Source organism: Apodemus sylvaticus, chromosome 19, assembly GCF_947179515.1.
Source record: "Apodemus sylvaticus chromosome 19, mApoSyl1.1, whole genome shotgun sequence".
In the NCBI taxonomy this organism is placed as follows: domain Eukaryota; kingdom Metazoa; phylum Chordata; class Mammalia; order Rodentia; family Muridae; genus Apodemus; species Apodemus sylvaticus.
Genome location: NC_067490.1, coordinates 13,286,300 through 13,305,240, shown reverse-complemented (window position 1 = coordinate 13,305,240; position 18,941 = coordinate 13,286,300). Strand labels below are relative to the sequence as shown.

Genomic DNA, 18,941 nt, shown 5'->3' with positions numbered 1-18,941 from the left:
CAAGGCACTAGTCCCCAAAGCCATATGCATTATTACTTTTAGGTTAGGATTTTCATATATGACCTTGGGTATACACATATTCACAGCACAGCAGGCAGTTGCTCTCCAGTTTGGAATAAGAAGGCATTGAAAGGACAAAAAAAAAAAAGATGTATAGGTTCCTATTTGGGTGACATATTTCTTCTCTCTGTATCCTCAAATTATCATCAACGCAATTGTATTAGCCTCGGTATTTATAATCGTGTATCAATATACATATCTCTTTACTGCACATAGCATTGCTATCAGTTACTGTAGTTATTTTTCTGAAATGAACCCTAGGTTTGAAAAAAGGGAGATGAAGCGATAAAGGCTCTCCACTTCTGTTTCTTGTTTTATATTTTCCAACACTTGTTAGAGCAGTTTGTCTCTCTGTAAGAACCTAAGGGTAAAGAAAGGCCATGCCTATGCCAGGTAAAGTCCAGGTAAAGGTCACTCCAGAAGATACCACAGCTAATTTTTCTTTCATTTTCAGGCTGAGCAGGACAATGGCCACCCGCTGCCTGCCTTTGCTAGTCTACACATCGAAATACTGGACGAAAACAATCAGAGTCCATACTTCACAATGCCCAGCTATCAAGGATACATCCTGGAATCCGCCCCAGTGGGAGCCACCATTTCTGAGAGCCTAAACTTAACCACTCCTCTGAGAATTGTAGCGTTGGACAAAGACATAGAAGACGTAAGTCCCATGACTCTCTTGGCAGTCGCTTGGTGATATTATCCTCTGTCTTTATCCTTAGTACAAAGTAATACCTACACAAAGTACAAAGCAAAGGAAAACCAAAGTTGGCGTAGTGAATATTAGTGCTATACTTTAATTCCATGTCAGAGGTATTCTTTTAAAGAGTGTTTAGTTTAATAGCTGTTCTTCAGAGTAGCTGTTCAGCCCATGAAAGCCAATGAATTGTTCACTTGGTGATCTTTTATGTTAATATAAATTGAAAACTGTTTTCATATGCGATAGGGGAAAAAGATAATGACATCACAAAGTGAATATAAAATTGTGTAAGCAGGACTAAAGAAGGAGATGCTTCCTGGTGACTGGGAAGACCTCAGATCAGATTCTGGGTACCCACATAAAGAAAGTCTAGCCAGAAAGAGCTCCAGACCAGCTTTAAGGTATAGCAGAAGACTCCCATGAAGAAGTAAGGAGAGGGTCCTGATCCTGGAAAGGCTTGATCTAGCATTGTAGGGGAGTACCAGGACAGAGAAAAGGACGGAGGTGATTGGAAAATGGGTGGAGAGAAGAAGGCTTATGGAACATATGGGGAGGGGGGAACTGGAAAAGGGAAAATGATTTGGAATGTAAACAAAGAATATAGAAAATTAAATATATATACATATACATACATATATATATACTATATATATATATTGTATAGCAGAAGAACCAGAGTTTGACCTCTATCCTGTATGTTTGAGTGCATACCTATACACATATATGTGCTCATGTATACTCCACATACACAGAAGCAAGTGTATTTCCATACTACACATATGCATCACTCACATACACACTTCATGTACACACACCACTCACACATGCCACACATACACACACATGTAGGACATACACATGCATACAGACACAAATGAATAAAAACAACAAAAAAAGGTAAAAACAAAAATCAGTAATTAATCATTTTTAAAAAACTATTTCTGAAAGCAGCCCCCTGTGGCATGTTGGGACTTTGTTCCATTGTAGCGGCATGTTACTAAAGTAGACACCTTGGAGATCATAGACCCAGATATACTTCTTCAGCTAGTGGCTGGTGAGGTTTCTGTTCCTTCAGGTCACATACTGCTGACTTCTGGTCTTCTAGTATTGACTGTTGTTATGAGTGGAAATCAGTCCAGCTAGGCAAAATGAGAGTGATTTATGCCATTGGCCTCAGAGATTTGATATGAAGACTGGACAGAAAATCTATGCCAGTCAACCCCGAGTCATTTGAGAACTTATGGAGGGAGTGGCAGAGCAAGGACATCGTATTTTATAGCAGAAATGAATGTGACACCTGGGTGGCCAAAAGTCTAATATAATACTAAGAAGGATAGCATGCTACCAGTGGAACTGGGGAGCACAGCATAGTCCTGAGGAGGCGTGAGGCCCCAGAGCTCCCATGATTCCCTAATCCATCCTTCCATTTCTACCTCCCAAGCTCTCGATGACAAGCCTGTCCCACAACACCTGGCTCTAATTTTGAAAACTTAGTTGACAAATATAAACGTCCCCCCCTTTTTTTTTCCTAAATGGACAGCACTGCTCTAGAATGTCCTTAATTTTTTTTCATTGCACCAAAGGTTTGTCACTGAGGTCACAAGAAACACACCCAGGTTCCTTGGAGACTGACAACTCCTGTGACCCACCTCCTTCCAAACACCTCTCCCTCCTAAGTTTTTTTCTCCTGCTCTTTGTCTTTATCCTTGCCTTTATGATAGTTGTCTGGAGTTTTGGTCATTCTTTGCTTTATTCATTCATTCATTTACTTACTTATTTATTTATTTATTTATTTACATCCTAACAGTGGCCCCCTCCCAGGCCTCCCTCACAGAGCCACCCCCCCATCTACCCTCCTCTTTTCCTCTAAGAGGGTCGCAGCCTACCCTGGGTATCCGTGTACCCTAACACATCAAGTCTCTGCAGGGTTAGTTGCATTGACTCCTACAGAGGCAAGACAAGGCAGCCCTGCTGGGAACTTACCTGCGTCTGTCAGAACAAAAAATAAATCATAAAACATACATTAATATGTTTGAAGATAGGTATTTGTCTATCTGAATCATTTTCTTCTAAATATCTTCTTTCTTTATTTTTTATTCTTTAATCTTTCTTTTACAGTCCGGTCATTATCCCCCTCCTGGTCTGCCCTCTGACTCACTGCACCACCTCTCTGTCTTCATGAGGATGTCCCCACTCCCCCATCCCCACCTCCCGAGACCTCCCCAGACCTCCCCAGACCTCCCCAGACCTTCCCACTCATTCCCTGGGGCCTCAAGTCTCTCCAGGGTTAGCTGCATCTTCTCTCACTGAGTCCAGACCAGGCGGTCCTTTGCAATATACATGTTGGGGGGGGGGGGCTCAAGTCAGCTGGTGTGTGCTGCCTGGTTGGTGGCTCAGAGTCTTAGAGATCTCAAGGGTCCAGACTAGTTGAGACTGCTGGTCTTCCTATGGGGTCGCCCTCCTCCTCAGATTCTTCCAGCTTTTCCCTAATTCAACCACAGGAGTCCCTGGCTTCCATTGGTTGGGTATAAGCATCTGCATCTGACTCTTTCGGCTGCTTATTTGGCTTCTCGGAGGGCAGCTCCCATCTGTAAGCACACTGCAGCATCAGAAACAGTGTCAGGCCTTGGAGCCTCCCCCTGAGCTGGATCCCAATTTGGACTTGTCACTGGACCTCTTTTCCCTCAGGCTCTTCTCCATTTTTGTTCCTGAAGTCCAAGCATCTTTTTCAATAAGATATTAGTTTTTCTAGCAGTTTTTAAATATCTATACTAAATATATATAGTTTCTATAGTGTGTGTGTATGTGTGTGTGTGTGTGTGTGTGTGTGAGTGCGCGCGCTATTTGAAATTACCATCAAAGTCTTTACTACCCAGTAAGATATTGCTCTGAGAGGGGCTAGAATGAATGAGAAGAGCCAGCACAGGGCCAGGGTCTAATAAGGCCTACAGAAATGAGTGACCTCAAGCAGATGCTACCAATATGAGATTGTCATCAAGCAAGAGAAGCCAGACCTCAATGCAGGAGTAGACTCCTTTGGGCCATTTCAGAAATAGTCAAGGCTAAAGGTACAAGCCAATGGTCCAGCCAACTGCATCTCTTCCTACAGATGGTAAATTTGGATTCTTCCTCCTACCAAGAAAAAGTGAGGCAAGATTTTAGAAACTAAGATCCAAGCATGCTGAGTTATAGTGTCCTTCATAGTATGGACCTGAAGTTGAAACATATCTTGAGCATCACTGTAAGACTGAAAAATTACTAAGTAGAATGTCTTTGTGTCAGTCTGTACTTTTCATAGATCAGTGTGTAGACATATATGAAATGCTTACTTATATGATTTAACAGTACTCCTGCCAGTATAGTTTTGAAATGGTTCTTTCTGTAAGAGCATCATGAAGTGCACAAGGTTTACAGCAAGCAAACTGAGACCACCCTGCTTCAAGGGGCAGAGCCCAGACAAGCTGGGCATTGAATTTCTCAGTGTGGTGAGAATCAATAGATATCATTCATTGGCTTGAGGATAGTGAATGGCCAACAATTCAATATATGAGCATTGATGTTTTGTGATATTTAATCCATATAAGTTATCTTGTACTTATAATTAGATACTTACAATTCAATCATAGATATGTCAATGTTCTAAAAAAAGTTACTGAATATATCATGGACAATATTGCTAGTTTAAATGTACTTCGTGTTTCTTACTATTGCGTATTTACATGCATTTGTTGGGCATGTTGACCTTTACGTTTACCATGTTAATTTCATGTTTAATTTGCATACAGGTGCCACCTGGTGGAGTTCCTGTAGGTACCGGGTTGACAGTTTTGTGGTTGCCAGTTGCTGTGGATCATTTCTAGATCTTTCTCTTTCCCAATAAAACTTTATTATCACTTACTAATAATATAAGTGATAATTTAGTCAACAAATAATCTGTTAAATGTTATTTAAATATTAGTGACTTCCTAGTCTCAAACAGGCATTTGAAATTCATCATGGCACTTTTATGCTAAAAGGTTCTAAATTTGAGTTGGAGTAGTATTGATCTAGATACTTTAGGACTCTACATCTCATTAATTAAAACTGACAGTTTAGATTAGATTTTTTCATTTACCATCATTCTTTGTCATGTGCATATATGCACACGAATATGCATACATGTATATGGGCACATATATAGATATGTCTTATGTGCACATATGCAAACATGCATATCATTTTGCAAACCTGTGATAATATTTTGATGCATTTAGATGTCTGTTTTCCAATCTTATGAACCACTATGTGAACATAGGTCTATACAATGAAGGTTTGACATTTTATTTTACATTCAAATACTTATTTACCACTTTTGTATATAAATTTGTTTTTGTATTGATTTTTCCTGTTTTATGAGAGAATTAGAGTTTATTTTACCCTATACCAAACAGTTTACAAAGTAATACACTAGTAAATCATTTTTGGTGCATACTGCAAGGATATTTTTAGGGTAAAATAAATTGTATATTGTGTGATGGAAGAAAATATTATTCATTAATAAATTCTCTATATTTAACAAACTGAAGTTCATTTTAGAGACATGACTGATATATGACCTCTACTAGCCTTCTGGGAAAATAAGGTCAGGGTATCATATGTCTATACATAAAATCTCCTGGTTATGTGCGAAAATATGTCCTCACATCTTGCTTTGTGAAGTAAGCATCTAGACTCTTAAGTGATCTGAGGAGTGGCAAACACACAAATATTCTCTAAACTTGACTCTGCAACTATAGGAAAATGCAATTATACTTATAAAATCAAAACTGTGACATCACAGTGCAGACTGTCGATGGAAGATCTGAATTTTAAGAGAAAGGAGGTATTTGATTCAAGGTAGAAATTATTTCTTGGCATATTTCAAATGTTGCTGGTCAAGAAAGATGAAGCTTGTAGCTATAAAATTCCTAAAGCACTAGTGCTGTTTCTGTTGACACACATATACCAAAATCTGTCACTGAAATCACCTGATGTTTTTAATTCAATATATCAAAAACAAAACTTATTTTATAATTAGGCATTCACCTTAAAATCAACCTAAAACGTTAATGCCTAAGCGACAATTTACTCACTGTTTTCAAATCTGTCCTATTTGTTTCTAAATGTATTTAGCAATAGTCTTTACACACCTTTTATAGAGACATAAAAGATTCCTGTTGTAAATAAACATAAATATTAAGGAAATTATTTTAGTAAGAGAGTAACTGAGAAAGAGGCAGCGGGAACTGAAGTGTGCCCTGTGACATTATAGGTCCATGTAAGGCAGTAATAGGCAGTTTTAGGAGATATTTTGTTCATCTAGGGTCAGTTTCTAGTAAAATACTCAAGACACTGATACACAGAGATGATTGGAATCTCATGTTACTGTACATGAGAGATGTGGGCTGATTTCAAATGAGTAGCATCTGACAAGGAAAATCATTGCATCCTTCTACAATTTGCTAAAGGAAATACTACCTTTTGGAATGAATTATATTTTACTAAAGCCACATTACCATACCAAGGGTGACAAGTTAATACTCCTGGAAATATCATATTATCATTGTGCTGACACATGACTATCTTACCTTCCAAATCTACTGTTAATGGAAGAGAGTGAATTGAAGGAAAGTGTAGGTACAAAGAGAGAAGAGACTAATGAAAGATAAAAGGAAAAATTGCATAACTGTTAAACGAACATTGTGTCAAAGCCCACATACCTGCACCATAGGGAGCCTTCAGCCAAGAGTAAAACATGTCAGGTAGCAATATTGGTAACACACCTAGAGAACAGGAAATAGTGTTAATTTCAAAGTATTGTAGTTCAATACAATTAAAAACATAAGCACAGAAAAATTACAGGCATTCATTCATTTGTGAAATCAAACCCACTGTTACCTTTAAACTAATCACCAAACTTCACCAAAATTGATAGGGCTGTTTGAGAAAGGAACTCGCAAGAATGTGGATCAAAGTTCTTCATAAATCATTTCATTTTTAAAAAATTAATATAGTTCTTCAATTGATGTAACCTACACTCTAGGCATGGCAATAACTGGGTTCAAAAATACTAAAACGTAGTCAGCTAGAAGACCGCTGTGGAGACATCAGAGTACAGGGTCTTGGCTTTCATGGTTTAATAGATTTGATTATTTAAAAATCAATGGGCAGAGAAAGTCAATCTCCATAGTATTCCCCCTTTATTGTTCTGAACTGAAAATAGAAAACCAACCTGAGGAGGCTGGAGAGATGGTTCATGACTGTTCTCCCAGAGGTCCTGATTTCTAATCCCAGCAACCACATGGTGGCTCACAATCATCTGTAATGGGATCTGATGCCCACTTCTAGGGTATGTCCGAAGACAGCTACAGTGTGCTCATATACAAAATAAATAAATAAGTCTTTTAAAAAAAAAAGAAAGAAGAAAGAAAGAAGGAAGGAAAAAAGGAAGGAAGGAAGGAAGGAAGGAAGGAAGGAAGGAAGGAAACAAAGAAACAAAGAAAGGAAAGAAACAAACAAAGACACAAAGAGAAAAAGAAAGAGAAAAAGAAAAACAACCTGAACCCCAAAACATGGGCACAGAAGTGAATACCAATAAGCCTGAACACTCACAGTAGTACAGTATCAAATGAATAGCGTTAATTTCAAAGATATTAAAAATTCACATAAATCACTACATGGCAGGAGAAGTCTGCTGAATAAAGCATGCTGCTATTCAAAGTGTCCCCACTTTTAGATAGTAGTCATTTTCTCTTTCTACATTTAAAACTTAAAACGCAAGGTCTTACCTTTTCCCAAGTTAACACACTTGACAATCCCCTGCCCCGGGCTCTGTGATTAATATTTAATAAAGGACATAAAAAAGTATTCTCAAGACACATTTCACATCATACTGACAGTGTTTTAAAGGGAGTGACATTCTGTAAACATACTTGGTTTCCTGTATCGCCCATTTTCAATAGGTGGGCAGAGCAGTGGATTCTCAGGTTCCCTTTGATTCTCCCCTGCTGCCACCCGTTCACTGTGCTGAGCAGCAAAACAAGTTCCTTACCTCCCTGCAGTCCCTTCTCCAAACAGTGGTGAATAGGGTGAATAGTGTCTTACCATAGAGAGGGGAACAAGCAAAACCCTGAAGGTTTCTCAATGCTATGTTACTTATCTTAGTTCTGAATTTTCCTAAAGGAAAAAAATAATTGTCCCCTATAGTGCCAATTTTCCCTGGGCTCTTTGACAGGAATGAGTGTTAAGTTTACATATATTTTCTAGCAAATCATCTGAAATGTTTTAATTAGAATATTATGTTTTTCTTTGAAGAACTTTACAGTATTAAAATGAGACCAGGAAAAAAAAAAGCAGGCCTAATATTTATGGATAATGAATAATTCATCACCACCTTTATTCCTGTTCCACATTAAAAGTGAGAGGAACACAGTTCTGTACACATGTTCAGTTTATTACTACAAATGGAGTGACTGTAAGATTTTACAGCTGAGATTCTAGGCTCCAACTTTCCTTTCCTCTTATTATTTCTTACATCTTGGATCCAATAAAGAATAGAAAATTTGATATTAAATGACCAGAAGAAGTACATTCAATTAGCTGTTTTCCAGTCTTTCGTCTTCCATTTACACCTTAATTGTGCTAACACATATGGCTTTGGTTGTTTGCATGTAAACGCTACTTGAATATCTCTTCCTTTAAGGATCTTTCACATAGCGGCAAGAATTTTATAATAAATTTCAAAATGTAAGTTTCAGACAATAGACTAAAAATTCATTGTATGTTGATCCTTTTTAAATGATGTAATTTTTTTTCTTTCAAAGACAAAAGATCCAGAGCTCCACCTTTTCCTGAATGATTACACCTCAGTCTTCACTGTGACACCCACCGGGATCACCCGCTACCTCACCCTGCTTCAACCTGTGGACAGAGAGGAACAGCAAACCTATACCTTTCTGGTAAAATAGTTAATATATGTGTATATTAGTGACTTACAACATAGCTGAATATGACATTAAATTGGTCAAGGTCAATGATTTGAGGGTCAAAACATGCCATGTCAGGAAGAAGAGAAAATATCATATATTCATTTTTCTCTTTTACTCTTTATAAATTTTATATTAATTTATATTTATAAACTATATTAATATTTACTCCATGGAGAAAAATCTTCTTCCCCAAATCTTTACCCTATAGGAGTGAATGATATAAAGTGAAGTCCATGGAATGAAACATTATTTTTAACTTTCAAGGTATGGATGAATTTTCAATCTCACTGCTGTGGGAGGCAGATGGTTATCATCTAGCAATGATCTTCCCTTCAGAGAGCACCTGGTGATGTGCAGAGGTGCTGCTGACATAGACTGGTAGAAACAATGAGTGTTGTTGGACATCCCACAGTGTACCCAGGAACCCTAGAGAGTGTCGCCACCAGCATGTTGTCGATAATATTGAGACAAAGACCTTAGTTTTGACTCACTGGAGGAGGAAGGAAAGTCACTATATATATCATGGGAGAATATAAACACACCGAACATTTACACATAACCCTTACCATCATAGAGATAGAACCAAGTTCAATTGCATCCCAATTCCCAAAGAGCCCACATAGCAGGCAAGTGTAGCTTCTATAATGCTGCCTATGACAATTACAACTTATATAGTAGACTGTAGAAGTTATTCAAGCAAGATGGTCTACAGATGGCTGCAGTACTCACACCTGCCAAGTACTTCTTAATTTTCAATGGATGTTGATGAATCACTTATGTCACCATTTTATACATTAATAGGATAAATCTTAAATTGCATATCTAGGGCCTTCAGTTTCTTAACCAATCTAAGAATGTTGATTTGGAAAAAAAGTGTCTTATATGCAAATTCTATAATCATGAAGAAAAATTCTTCAGTTATACATGAGGGACTGGGTAGTCACTGGGACTGGGGATATAGCTCTGTTGATGCAGTACCTCCCCAGCATGTTTGAGGTCTTAGGCTCAGTCCCTATCACTTCATCAATCAAATGTGATGCATACCTGTAATCCCAGTACTTACATGGTGGAAGTAGGAGTGTGAAAAGATCAGACTCGGAGCCATCATCTATCAGAGTCATTCTCTATAAACGAGTTGGAGGCCGGTTAGAACTATAAGAATCCTGTCTCAGAAACAGCAACAACAAGAACCGAAATGCAGATAACTTCTAAGTGGCAGCCATGTCACTGGTCCACCATAAGCCTCTAAAACCTTCTCGTAGCTCATTATTTCAAAGTTATTGTAATTACATGTGGAGTCCTCAGTAATCGCTTCCTTAGCACATCAAAACATTTCTGATATTTGTCATCCACATCTCCCTGGTTTTTGTTTGATCGACAATATAGCTTAGTGTACTTTTAAATCACGTCAAACATGCATTAGCTTGTCAGAGTGGCTTCCTTGCTCTTGCATTTACACATCCTCTCCACTGCATTCTGTTTCTCCACAGATAACAGCGTTTGATGGCGTGCAGGAAAGTGAACCAGTTGTGGTCAATATCCGAGTGATGGATGCAAATGATAACACACCAACCTTCCCTGAAATCTCCTATGATGTCTATGTTTACACAGACATGAGTCCTGGGGACAGTGTCATTCAGGTAAGACCACTGGATGTGAGATGCACTTGGGGCATGCATTTCCAAGGTATCCTCCTGTTCTGCTCTCCCCAGAAAATAAAAATGGACTTCAGACACACACTTGCCACAGCCTTAAAAGCTTCCAAACTGATGTTAGTGTTTCAAATGCAAATAAATATCTTGGGCCGATAGGTTTGCTTAGTGGGTAAAAGCCACACGACCTGTGTTTGATACCCAGAGACCACAGTGGAAGGGCTGAACCACACCAAGAAATCTGCCAGCCTGCACAGATGTACACATGTACTAACAGTGAACATACACTATATATAGGGAGTTTGAAGCAGCTACTACTTGTGGAAATGGGATAAGTGTCCTTTGTTGACATATACAAAAAATGTTGCATTAACTAATTGGTAGATTTACCTATTAGATATTGCATACCTCAATAAAATCAAATCTTTATATCAGAGAAATTTTACATTAGAGGGTAAATGGTTCTTTTGAAGCCTTGTAAAACAGACCAAATTTTGTCCTTCATTTATTTTCTGCATTTTCTATGTTTACATTTAAATAGTCACAAGCCACTGAAAACTTCTTTAGCATTCTGACTATTTTGGATAGAAATGATAAGGACTTGATGATATCAATCTATCAGGATTTTTAAGAATTGGAAGTACAGTTAATTCTAGTATTTTCCAAGTCATCTCATCAACATTTTTTCCTGGGGAGCTCGGTTCACTTCAGAGTTTCTAGGCAAGCATCTCAGAGGGCAAAACACTGGTAATTAGCAATGTACAGTCATTCATCAGGCTCTCAAAGGCAGCCGTAAAGAGACCACTGACTTAGACCTTCTCCAACCCTGAGGGTTAGACCTATCAGATTAAGTCACTTTGGGGACAGGGAGGTCATGGTCCTGTATACTCATTACAACATCTGGCAACAGAGTCCTGCACATTATTCCTATGCACTGAACAGTAGCAAAATAAGTAGGTGTTAAATGTTGGTGCGTAGCTTGTCGGGAGGTGTACAGGTCAGTATGTTTTGAAAACTAGCCAAATGCCTCCCCTATGGCAGTATCCTTGGCTCCCCATTGAACTCCATCTCTGGCCTCTATCCCCCAGCTTCCCATTTTTATTTCTTTGAATTATCTCTTCCTCCTGATCTCTTCCCTTCTATGCATGGTTCTTGTGCTTTGCTATCTTCTCTGTGCTCTTTTGTGTTTTCTTTCTAAGCCAGCATTCTTCAGTTCAGAGGTCAGTAGTTTGCTCCTAAGATTTAAGGCTCTCCCATTCTTGCATCTCAGAAGCAGAGCACTTTGTGGCCAACAGTGTGACATGGTAAAGAAAATGTTTCTAACAGGATATCAAATGTCTCTGTAAGTGTGCAAGAACATACAGAGGCATGTATGCGTATACAAACATGCATGCATACAGGCACTCACATATGTGTATACACATGAACTTCAAAGACAAGTGCATGCATGAGCACATGCATGCTGACATGTTCACTCACATACTTATGCATACACCTGTGCATGTATACTCACACACCTATGCATGTACATACATCTGCATATACCTGTGTGTGTTCAGACTCAAATGCCTGCACATGCACACACACACACACACAATCACACAAGCATACACATCTGTGAATGTTCACACTCATATGCACATGCCTGTGCATAAACATACACATATACATACACACCAGTGAACATTCATTCACACACCTGTACATATTGGTACACACATACACACATGTGTATATATGTACATACAAATACAAATGTTCATGTACACACATATCTGTGCATTATCACATTTACATGCATGCACACACATTCCTGCCCATGTACATACATGCACACAACACACATGCACGCATGTACTCACATTCTCTGTATATATTACCTTCTGTTTAATGGTCAGACTGCTTATAAACACCTGAAACATCTTTGTTTTCCTCTTTCCTTGCCGCAGACTCAAACCTTCAGAGGTCATTACCTCTTTCTCTGTATTTGCTGTTGCCATGCTAGCATGTGCCAGGAAGACTTCCTGTGCACGGAATGCATGCCCTGATGAACTGTCTTTACCTACTTACACAATTCAGAATGAACAGGAAGCCACATATTCCTTCTTCTATGCAAACTGGGGATTCAAGGGGTCTTATGAAAAGAAATAATGCAATAGGGTGTGAGAACCTTTCTGCAGGTTCTCTGCTCTGTGAGTGATCATAACAGAAAGTCTTCCTGTTCTTCAGGGACTTATGTGGCACTTCTACTGAGGGATTAATTCTGGCTCATTTATTGTGAGAGGAGAGCTGTAATCAGTCCACTTGCACACCCATAGTACCTGTGTGTGGTAGTTGATTAACAGAGTAGATGTTGAATATATGTATTTGAGACTAAATATATATATATATATATATATATATATATATATATATATATATATATATATATACTGATGGAAACCAGCATCTAGGAATGGAAATGCAAGATGAGGATGCGTACATGTCCTTTATGTCTATTTAATCCATAGACAGGGCACATTTTTCTTTTAAAAAGGCATCTTGCAAAGGTAGCAGATAAGGGATTGACAATTATTTTCATGTTTTTATTTAATTAGACCTGATTCTCATCTCTATAATGATGTAATTAGAAATAAAAGTAAGTTTATACAGAAAACCAGCCAGCAGGGACCAGGAGAGTTTAACTAAGAAAACGATAGTAATTATATGGTGAAGTGTTGCTCAAAAATGTTTGCCCTCAGGGATCAAAAGCTTATTTCCGGCATTTGAGGTCTACAAAAGTTAATTTCCCTTATGTATCTGTTTCTAAAACAGATCTTGCTTTGCATTTAAAGATTTATATTGTGTGTATTTCCCTGAACCGTGGAGATTACAAAGACAGACTTGTTTGTGTCTGTATGACTTCAAGTTTTTTTTAATTATTTAAAAGCCAGGAATTTAAAGTTCATAATTAGTATTTCTTATGTTACTCCTGGTGTGCACTGAAAGGCCTATGTAAGCCTATCCAGCAAGAGACTCGAGATAAAAATGAAATTGATTTCCTAGGGAGACAAATGTTGAAAACAAAGCAAAGAGATTCAGAACTACAATCTGTGAATGCCGTGCGGGGTTATTTCTGACTCATTTCTGTACCCCTCTTATCACTGATACCCCTGACCTGTGAAGGATCAGCCAGATGGATTGTGGCTTACATGATGTTGAGTGAATGATGGTCTTAGAAATAGAAGGTGACAACAAGCACCTTCCCAAAAATGTGAGTCCTTGTAACAAGTTCTGTTATTATAATGTCAGTGTTCCTATATTTCACCCTGTTGTAGGAACCTGGGTCCACTGTTGAGTACAGTCAATATCTTTGTATTAGGTAGTAGCTATGCTCACCTACAAGAAGTGGATGGGCTGTTCATGATGAGGGAAATCAGAACCATCTCAATGCTTTCAGTTATAAACTACCCCTATGGGTATATGTATCTGTCTTCTTGATTGTTGTGAATGAACCAGAATGATTCTTGGATGAATGAACAAAGAGGCAAACTTTGGGGACTATTATCTTGAAGTAACTCTTTAGCATTCTATATCTAGACTGGAATATAAACATTAAACCCAGATATAATTCTTTTGGTCTTTGGCCTAGGCAGACCATGAACTCACTGAATAGCAGACTGGGCCATTGAATTCCTGATCCTCCTAGGTCCATACAGCAAATGCTGGGACTCTAGGCAGGTGCCACCATGTTGATTTTATACTGTGCGAAAGGTAACCCAGCACATTGGGCATGCAAGGCAAACACTCTATAAGCTAATCTTATATCCATATCTCTTTGTCCATTCACCTCACTGACAAAATTATCTGGATGTTTCCTTCAATGCAGGTGTCTACACAGCTATAGTGATCCATCTGCTCTCTGTCTGCCTCTATCTCTGACCTGTATGACCCAAACTTCCGTCATCCACACTGCTATAATCACATGGAACCGCATCTCATTAGGCTACCATCAAATGTCAAACTCGAAAACCAATCTTTAAGTCCTCTACCTGTGTGTCACCTGTTACCAATCAGGTAGACAGGCGATCTTCCTGGGTGATCAGAACTTTATGACTCTCAGGGTACTTAGCATTCAGAAAGGTGGCTGCAAATAGGTGCTTTCGAGAGACCCGTGTTATGGGCTCTTGTGTCTCAATTGTGTGATGCATCCGGTCACCGGTTCTACTTGGAGAGAGGGTGAAAAACAGTAGAAGTGTGAAACATTTGCTTTCTTTTTACAATATCAAAAAAAAAAAAAAAAGATGTTGCCATGTTAATGTGAAAGGCTTTTCTATGGTTTCACATATTTGGTTCCTGTGTGACAACATTTCTGTAGGAGATCTATCCTTTCCCAGGGTACCTGCTTTTGGAACAAAAGTCATTCTGATTATAGCTTTTGAATCTGCACCTGTCAGAGTGCAACACCTGGTACAAGTTCAGACTGCAGTGTGCATGTCAGTTATTCTGTTAATTGGTTGGGATGGAACTATCCTGGATAGAAAAGAGGTTTAGAATTGGCTTTGCAAATCTGAGGTTTCCTTAAAAAAAATAGGAAGAGATCCTGGTATAGGCAAGCTGTGGATGCTTATGAGGGGGATTGAGGAAAGGCACCCCTTTGACAACTCCTTATTTAATATAATGAAAGTGGAAGCTGAATGCTAGAGAATTAGATAGCATCAGAGCACTTCGGGTCCCTGTCTCCCATCTCAGAATCTGACTTTGTGAATCAGTGAAACTCTAATACATGATTTTGAAATTGCCAGAGATAATGAAGCACACACTTAAAACACCCCCACAATGTAATGTCTTCTCATTCCTTGCTATTCTCTTCCCTAACAGCTCCTAAGAAATAAATGTCACATGCTACCGATGCTTAGCCATCTAACTCACAATAGATCTAATACATGATAGATCATGTATAACTCATGATAACTGAGAGTTATATATTGCTAAACACATACTCTGAGAGACCCATCATCTTCAATTGTTTGACTAAATGGTTGAGACGCAGTCAATAGTCCGCTATAGTTTTAAGCATCAGAGACTCAGTTTGTTTGGTCAACAGAAATGATGTTGGGTCCAGAGACTCCAACTTGGTGAGAATCCTGGTGTGTCAGACCCAACGCCAAGCTTACAGAGCTTCAAGAAAGAACTCAACACTGGAAATATTATATTTTACAGCAATAGGACCTCTAGGGTTCACTCTTTAGTTCTTCTAAGATGTATGAGCACAGAATGTGCTATTTAAGGTACTTCTTATCATTTTTATCATCATAAAATTAAGTCTGAGATATCTGGAGCATAAGAGTAGTCAGCAAAATCAGGGCAGCCCATAATGCATTTCAGCTGGAAAACAGCTGGAATGTCCTGCAGTAGACACTCTACCATGTTCAATCAACTTTCCCTTAGTATTCTAATACTTTTCACTGAAAATATTTTTCTGTCTTCTATTCATTATAGTCTATATCAGTATTGACAGAACCCCTCCGTGTGTTTGTTTCCTAAGGCCAGTATACATTCTTCTCCTGGTAAATCTGTCTCAGTTAATAATTACCTATCTTACGAGACTTAGTTACGTACCAGTTCACATTTCTTTCCTGGAGATCAGCATCTACTCAAGTTGGGTTTTGCTAGCTACATAAAGAAAAGAGGATCCTTTATTACAATGAAGAGCAGAGGAAGATATGGGTTAGATACTTAGCCCAACAGTCTTCAATTATTTCATATACCATGTGATTTTCTCGGCTTTTCCATAAGGTTACTTTTAAAGTATTTCTTGGTTGGGCTAACCAGACACCATCTTGCATGTAAAACGTTTTATTATCCAGAGAGGCAGAGGATCAGTACCGTTGGACTAGCCATTTGTGACTGAGGAAGAAGCTTGGTGTGGTATGAAATTGTCTGCACCAGTGAGCACGTCCCAGCACAAAACTCATCCAATGGAGTGTTTCCATTCTGTCCCACTCCCAACCTGTCACCTGATCAAGAATTCCCTACCTTGCATGTGTCTCTTGTTAATGAATTTACAGCCTTTTCCCTTTTTCCTGTGCTCTTCAACTCTAAATTCCTTCTAGATAGCCCTGGAGTTGAACTGAGCTGAGCTGTGCTGAGCTGTGTTGAGCTGAGTTGGCCTTCTCTTTCCATTCATGGAAGTCTCCACTATAGTCCCAAGAATTCTGAGTAAAGAGTTCCATGCCATTCTAACATGTGGCATAGATTAGTTTTTCTTAATTTCTGAATTGTCCCTTTTTATATGTTTAAATTGTATGTTTTAGTCACTCTAAAGTTTTAATTTTGACCATTTTAAGCATATACATACATGCATATACATATACATATGCATATACACATACACATACATGCCTGAAATATATATATATATATATATATATATATATATATATATATATATATATCTTTTCATCTGCTTGGCCTGGCTTCTCTCTTCTCTTTAGCTTCTATACCTCTTGGTGTCTACACAGTTTAGTGATCAATTCTTATTTATAGACTTTAACTTTGTTTTTCACAGTTCTGCTTTACTTTGGGTCAGGTGGGGTTTTCACTCATCCTTTGGAAAGAGGGTTCATGCGATATCTCAAATTACCATTGCCCAAAGTCCTGTCTCCAACAGGCTTCTTTTTCCTATAAAAGAATCATTTGAGATGGGTGGTAACAATCAGGCCAGATAGAAAAGAAGGAACAGAATTTTGAAGACAAAATGTACTGGAGAGGGAAAAGATACAGAATACTGCTGTACTCCCGTTTCAATGAGGAAAAGAAACTTTTTACTGACAATCAGAATGGATATTTTCATGGCTTACGTATATGTTAAATAGAATTGGGAAGAACAATTCTGTTTTGAGACAACTACAATCTAGTGTATTAATTTTATGACTCAAACTCTATATTAGGCAGTAACACATTCCTAACGAAACTATACAACAATGGAATGTTGGCATACAATAACTTGCTCTGTTTAATTAAAATAAACAAAGAAGATACTGTCTGAGAAAATTGGAACATTGCAAGTGCTTCCACATAAAGACAATCCTGTGACCTATGATATTATCCCCGAAGAACTATTTTCTTGTTTTCTCAGAAACAGACCAAACCAAGAAAACAATGGGGAACACAGAACAATCTTTTTTATTAAAATGCAGAACAGAAAATGAGGGTCTCAGCATGACCTGGCTGGAAGCAGGCTGAAGCACAGTCCAATCTCTTTGTCTACCTGTGTTCTTTTGTGTGATTCGAATTTGTCTCCTGTTGAGATTCAAATAAAGGACATGCAGAGAGGATCTGAAATTGTAAGGAAAGCGGAAGAAGCCTCCTCAGTGAATATATATATATATATATATATATATATATATATATATATATCAGACAACTATAATATAGAATGCAAAGGTAGACAGAAAATAAGTCTTTATTCTTTGTTGTTTGCTTATTGTACTGGCTGGTTTTGTGTGTCAACTTGATACAAGCTGCAGTTATCACAGAGAAAGGAGCTTCAGTTGGGGAAGTGCCTCCCTGAGATCCAGCTGTGGGGCATTTTCTCAGTTGGTGATCAAGGATGAGAGGGCCCATTGTGGGTGGTGCCATCCCTGGTCTGGTAGTCTTGGGTTCTGTAAGAAAGCAAGCTGAGCAAGCCAGGGGAAGCAAGCCAGTAAGAAACATCCCTCCATGGCCTCTGCATCAGCTCCCACTTCCTGCCCTGCTTGAGTTCCAGTCCTGACTTCCTTTGGTGATGAACAGCAATGTGGAAGTGGAAGCTGAATAAACCCTTTCCTCCCCAACTTGCTTCTTGGTCATGATGTTTGTGCAGGAATACAAACCCTGACTAAGACACTTACTGTTCCTAATTTGATCCAAACTTTCCATCTCCACATCTGTTCTGTTCCCTAAATCAGGCATGCAAAGTCTTTATTTTATATTTTAGAGTGTACAAGGGGATTTGTCCATAATTTTGTCATCAAAAGTAAGTCCATTGGGGACTAGACAGATGCCTCAGCACTTAAGAGCACTTACTGTTCTTACAGAAGGCCCAGATCCAGTTCCCAGCACCTACGTGACAGCTTACAAGTTAATTCCAGGGTATCCGTTAGCCTCTTCTGGCCTTCAAGACACCATGCATGCATGTAGTACACACACTACACACACACAAACACATACACACAAAGACACTAAGAAGAAAATAAATTGAAATATTATTTAATATCCAATGAAAATGTGTCAATGAAAAGATTCAGCCAGTAATGGCATCTGCTATCAATCAGTGAACCCAAGATCATTTTATGGGAACACACTGTGGAAGAAGCAAACCAAATCCTAATGGTTGTCCTCTGACCTCTACAAGCATGCCACTGCGCGGGCACATGCACGTACACACACACACACACACACACACACACACACACACACACACGTGTGCGCACACACACACACACACACACACACACACGCATACGCACACACACGCACGTTCACATTCACATAGACATT

General features: G+C 38.6%; 1 protein-coding gene across 5 annotated transcripts in view; it reads left to right on the top strand.

Annotated features, from left to right (window-relative positions):
• Pcdh15 (protocadherin related 15) overlaps positions 1-18,941 on the top strand; it is an 840,767-nt gene that overhangs the window by 514,551 nt on the left and 307,275 nt on the right. For all 5 annotated transcript variants that reach the window (XR_007974376.1, XM_052163513.1, XM_052163511.1 and 2 more), the window contains exons 11-13: positions 515-721; positions 8,602-8,736; positions 10,257-10,406. Coding sequence is in view for 4 of the 5 variants with exons in the window: in XM_052163513.1 (XP_052019473.1) it covers positions 515-721; positions 8,602-8,736; positions 10,257-10,406 (492 nt within the window). In the remaining variant the exon portion in view is untranslated. The remainder of the gene's footprint in view (positions 1-514; positions 722-8,601; positions 8,737-10,256; positions 10,407-18,941) is intronic.